Consider the following 3,486-nt stretch of genomic DNA (forward strand, 5'->3'; position numbering starts at 1 on the left):
GCAACCTCTTGTTACAACCACCAAAACTGCTGCTGAGATGTGGAGAACCGTTGCTGACATTTTTGCTAAACCCAGCAAGGGTCACATTCAACAGTTACGCCTTCAACTGCAACAATTCTCCAAAGGTGATAAAACGATCGATGAGTATATGCAAGGATTAACCACTCGTTTTGACAAGTTGGCTCTCCTCGGTAAGCCATTTGATCTCGATGAGCAAATAGAGGCAGTTCTCCGTGGTCTTCCTGAAGACTACCGCTCTGTTGTTGATCAGGTTGAAGGTCGTGAGGTCTCTCCCAAACTCACCGAAGTTCATGAAAAACTTCTCAACAAAGAAGCTCAGTTGTTGACTGCTGCTTCTGTCGCACCTACCTCTATTCCTCTCACTGCCAATCTTGCCACCTCTCGCTCTCGTACTCATCCACACAAGTCCAATCAGCGAGCACCAATCCCGGAGTTATGTCTGGCCGTGATTGACGCCTTTGCCCGCAATCAAACCATGTCTCTAGTTCCACGACCACCAAACCACAATGTAGTCGGCTGTAAGTGGGTTTATAAGAATAAATTTTTACCAACTGGGAAACTTGGCAGATGCAAAGCTCGGCTTGTTGCCAAGGGATACAACCAACAGTACGGTCGTGACTACACTGAGACCTTCAGTCCTGTGATAAAGGCAACAACTCTCCGTTTGGTTCTTGATGTCGCTGTGAGCTCTTCATGGCCGGTTCTTCAATTAGATGTCAATAACGCGTTTTTACAGGGGACTCTCAATGAGGAAGTCTACATGGAACAACCGTCGGGTTTCGTTGACAGCGACCACCCGTCCTATGTGTGTCGCCTTCACAAAGCAATCTATGGACTCAAGCAAGCTCCGCGTGCCTGGTACACAGAATTACGGTCCTATCTTCTTAGTGTTGGGTTTATTCTCTGGCCAACACCTCTCTGTTCATCCTCCGACGCGGCAAGACGTTTGTCTATCTCTTAGTATACGTCAACGATATTCTCATCACTGGTAATGACAATTCCTCAATTCAACGAGTTCTTCACTCCCTTGCTGATCGATTCTCCGTCAAGGATCCAGAGGAGCTTAATTACTTTCTCGGCATTGAAGCTCATCGCACTGCTAAAGGTTTGCATCTTTGTCAGCGCAAGTATATCATCGACTTACTTCAGCGTTACAACATGCTCTATGCCAAACCCGTTGCAACTCCGATGGCCTCTTCTCCGAAGCTTACTCTCAAGTCCGGTTCTCCTCTTCCCGATGGAACTGACTATCGCAGTCTTGTTGGCAGCTTACAATATCTTTCATTTACAAGGCTCGATATCAGCTATGCCGTCAACCGCTTGTCTCAATTTATGCACCGCCCAACTCAAGAACACTGGCAAGCTGCAAAACGGGTACTTCGTTATCTAGCGGGAACAACAACTCATGGTCTTTTCTTTGCTGCCAAGAATAACCTTGCTCTCCATGCTTACTCCGATGCTGATTGGGCAGGCGACAGGGATGACTATGTTTCAACAAACGCCTATATTGTTTACATGGGTACTCATCCTGTCTCCTGGTCCGCAAAGAAGCAGAAAACGGTTGCTCGCTCTTCCACTGAAGCCGAATACAGAGCTATTGCCAATACCTCTGCAGAACTTCGTTGGATTTGTAATCTCTTAACTGAGCTGGGTGTCAATATCCGTGTCATACCGATAGTTTACTGTGATAACGTCGGTGCCACCTTCCTCTGTGCAAACCCCGTTTTTCACTCCCGCATGAAGCACCTTGCTTTAGATTATCATTTCGTTAGAGGCCAGATTCAGCAAGGACAGCTTCGTGTATGTCACGTTAACACCAAGGATCAGCTCGCCGATGCCTTGACAAAGCCACTTACACGTGCACCGTTCATTCACTTACGTCACAAGATTGGAGTGTCTCCCGGCCCTCCATCTTGAGGGGGCATGTTAAGGATACACCTTGATACGCAAACGATATGCTCTTCATTACTCAATATTCTGTATCATGCTGTATATAGAATGTTCTGTTTATACTCTTTAGTCTAGAATGTTCTTTCTGTACAACTATATATATCTTTGTAAAGCTATCGTTTATGAATAAGACTCATCTTCTACATAGAGTTGGACGAAGTGATGACGATATTGGTGTTCTTCCCGTGTGGTAAGCTCGAGACGAAGGGCGGGTACACTTTGTAGAAGCCAAATTCCCCAAGCAATAAACGCACTAGAAGCCTTTCTTTCAATGGAGGCCCGAGACTAAGCCGTCAACGGCGATGTTTACAAAGCCCTCGATCACATACGTCCCCGGCGTCCTGTGAGTGCGGCTCACTAACAACACCCATGAGCTTTCCTAGAATGGAACCTCACGAACTAAATTACGCAAACGGTGCAAGCTCCCCCTACCAAGTCGGTTCGGTTATTCGCTTTCTATTAATAAGCCCTCCGCTATTCTAGACAAATACTCGGAGCTCATAGAAGTGTGGATTTTCTTGCCACTAAAAAACATGTAAGCCTATATGGGGATTTATCTTCTTCATCTCTTACCCAAGAAAATCGAGTTAGCGTTAGAGTTTCATTGCTCCACGACATCTACTCGACTGACATCAATTTGTGGGTTTTACGCGGTGCATGTGTAGAGTTTGTGCTGGACTGTTCCCAAACCTTTCTACAAAAAATGCTAATAAAGACCTAATCCCAATCACTAACTATGTAGCGTATGATCCCATAAAGTTGAACCACCAAATTCATATACTTATCGGCCACCGTCACTATTATCGACATATATGACCATCAGTTGTAATTTATTATTCTTCTATACGTAAAAATAGTTATAAGTTATAACCATTGATAGTCATATCTATTTACATATAATTAAAGTGAAAGAAACGAAAAAGTATAGAAAAATGTAACATCGATCTTGATAACAGTGATAATTTATTAATTATTGGGAAAAAGTCATTTCCTCACATTGAGCTTGCAAAGTCAATAGCATCTACCACATCCATGATTTTCGATTTCGAGTTAACCACTCTACAATTCAGTCTAATTTCTCCTTGTTTCCCTGTTAAAGGTGAAAGATTTCCCATCCTTATCATTGCCTCCGCGAACGCATCGAAAAACTTCCCCTGACCATCAGCGTATGCCCGGACTAAGGGGATGGTGTCTGAAGCATCAGGGCTTGAGAATAACTCTTGGTCGCTTTGGATAAGACCTTTGTTTTCTCTAAGGTTCACATAGTATTTGTTGTCAAAGAGTGTTGGCGTACGTAAATCAAAATCTACCAAGACACTCTGGTTTCCATTACGTGGACATTGTTTTCTAAGCGTGCTGAGGTAAGATTTATCAAGGGTTGGATCAGGTAAACCGGATTCACCGAAGTTGTAAAGCCGGTCCATTATGAACTGACATTGGTTTTTGCCAAAGGTGTGAGCACCTAAACACAGAAAAATATCAAAAGAATAAATAAACTAAGCAAATTAATAGTCA

General features: G+C 43.7%; 1 protein-coding gene across 1 annotated transcript in view; it reads right to left on the bottom strand.

The window, feature by feature from the left end:
- Window positions 2,897–3,486, bottom strand: part of LOC104749627 (peroxidase 37-like) — a 3,389-nt gene continuing 2,799 nt past the window's right edge. Inside the window, exon 4 of the mRNA XM_019234356.1 lies at window positions 2,897–3,433. Coding sequence (XP_019089901.1) covers window positions 2,964–3,433 — 470 coding nt within the window. The 3' untranslated portion in view covers window positions 2,897–2,963. The remainder of the gene's footprint in view (window positions 3,434–3,486) is intronic.

This window comes from Camelina sativa, chromosome 2, assembly GCF_000633955.1.
Source record: "Camelina sativa cultivar DH55 chromosome 2, Cs, whole genome shotgun sequence".
In the NCBI taxonomy this organism is placed as follows: Eukaryota; Viridiplantae; Streptophyta; class Magnoliopsida; order Brassicales; family Brassicaceae; genus Camelina; species Camelina sativa.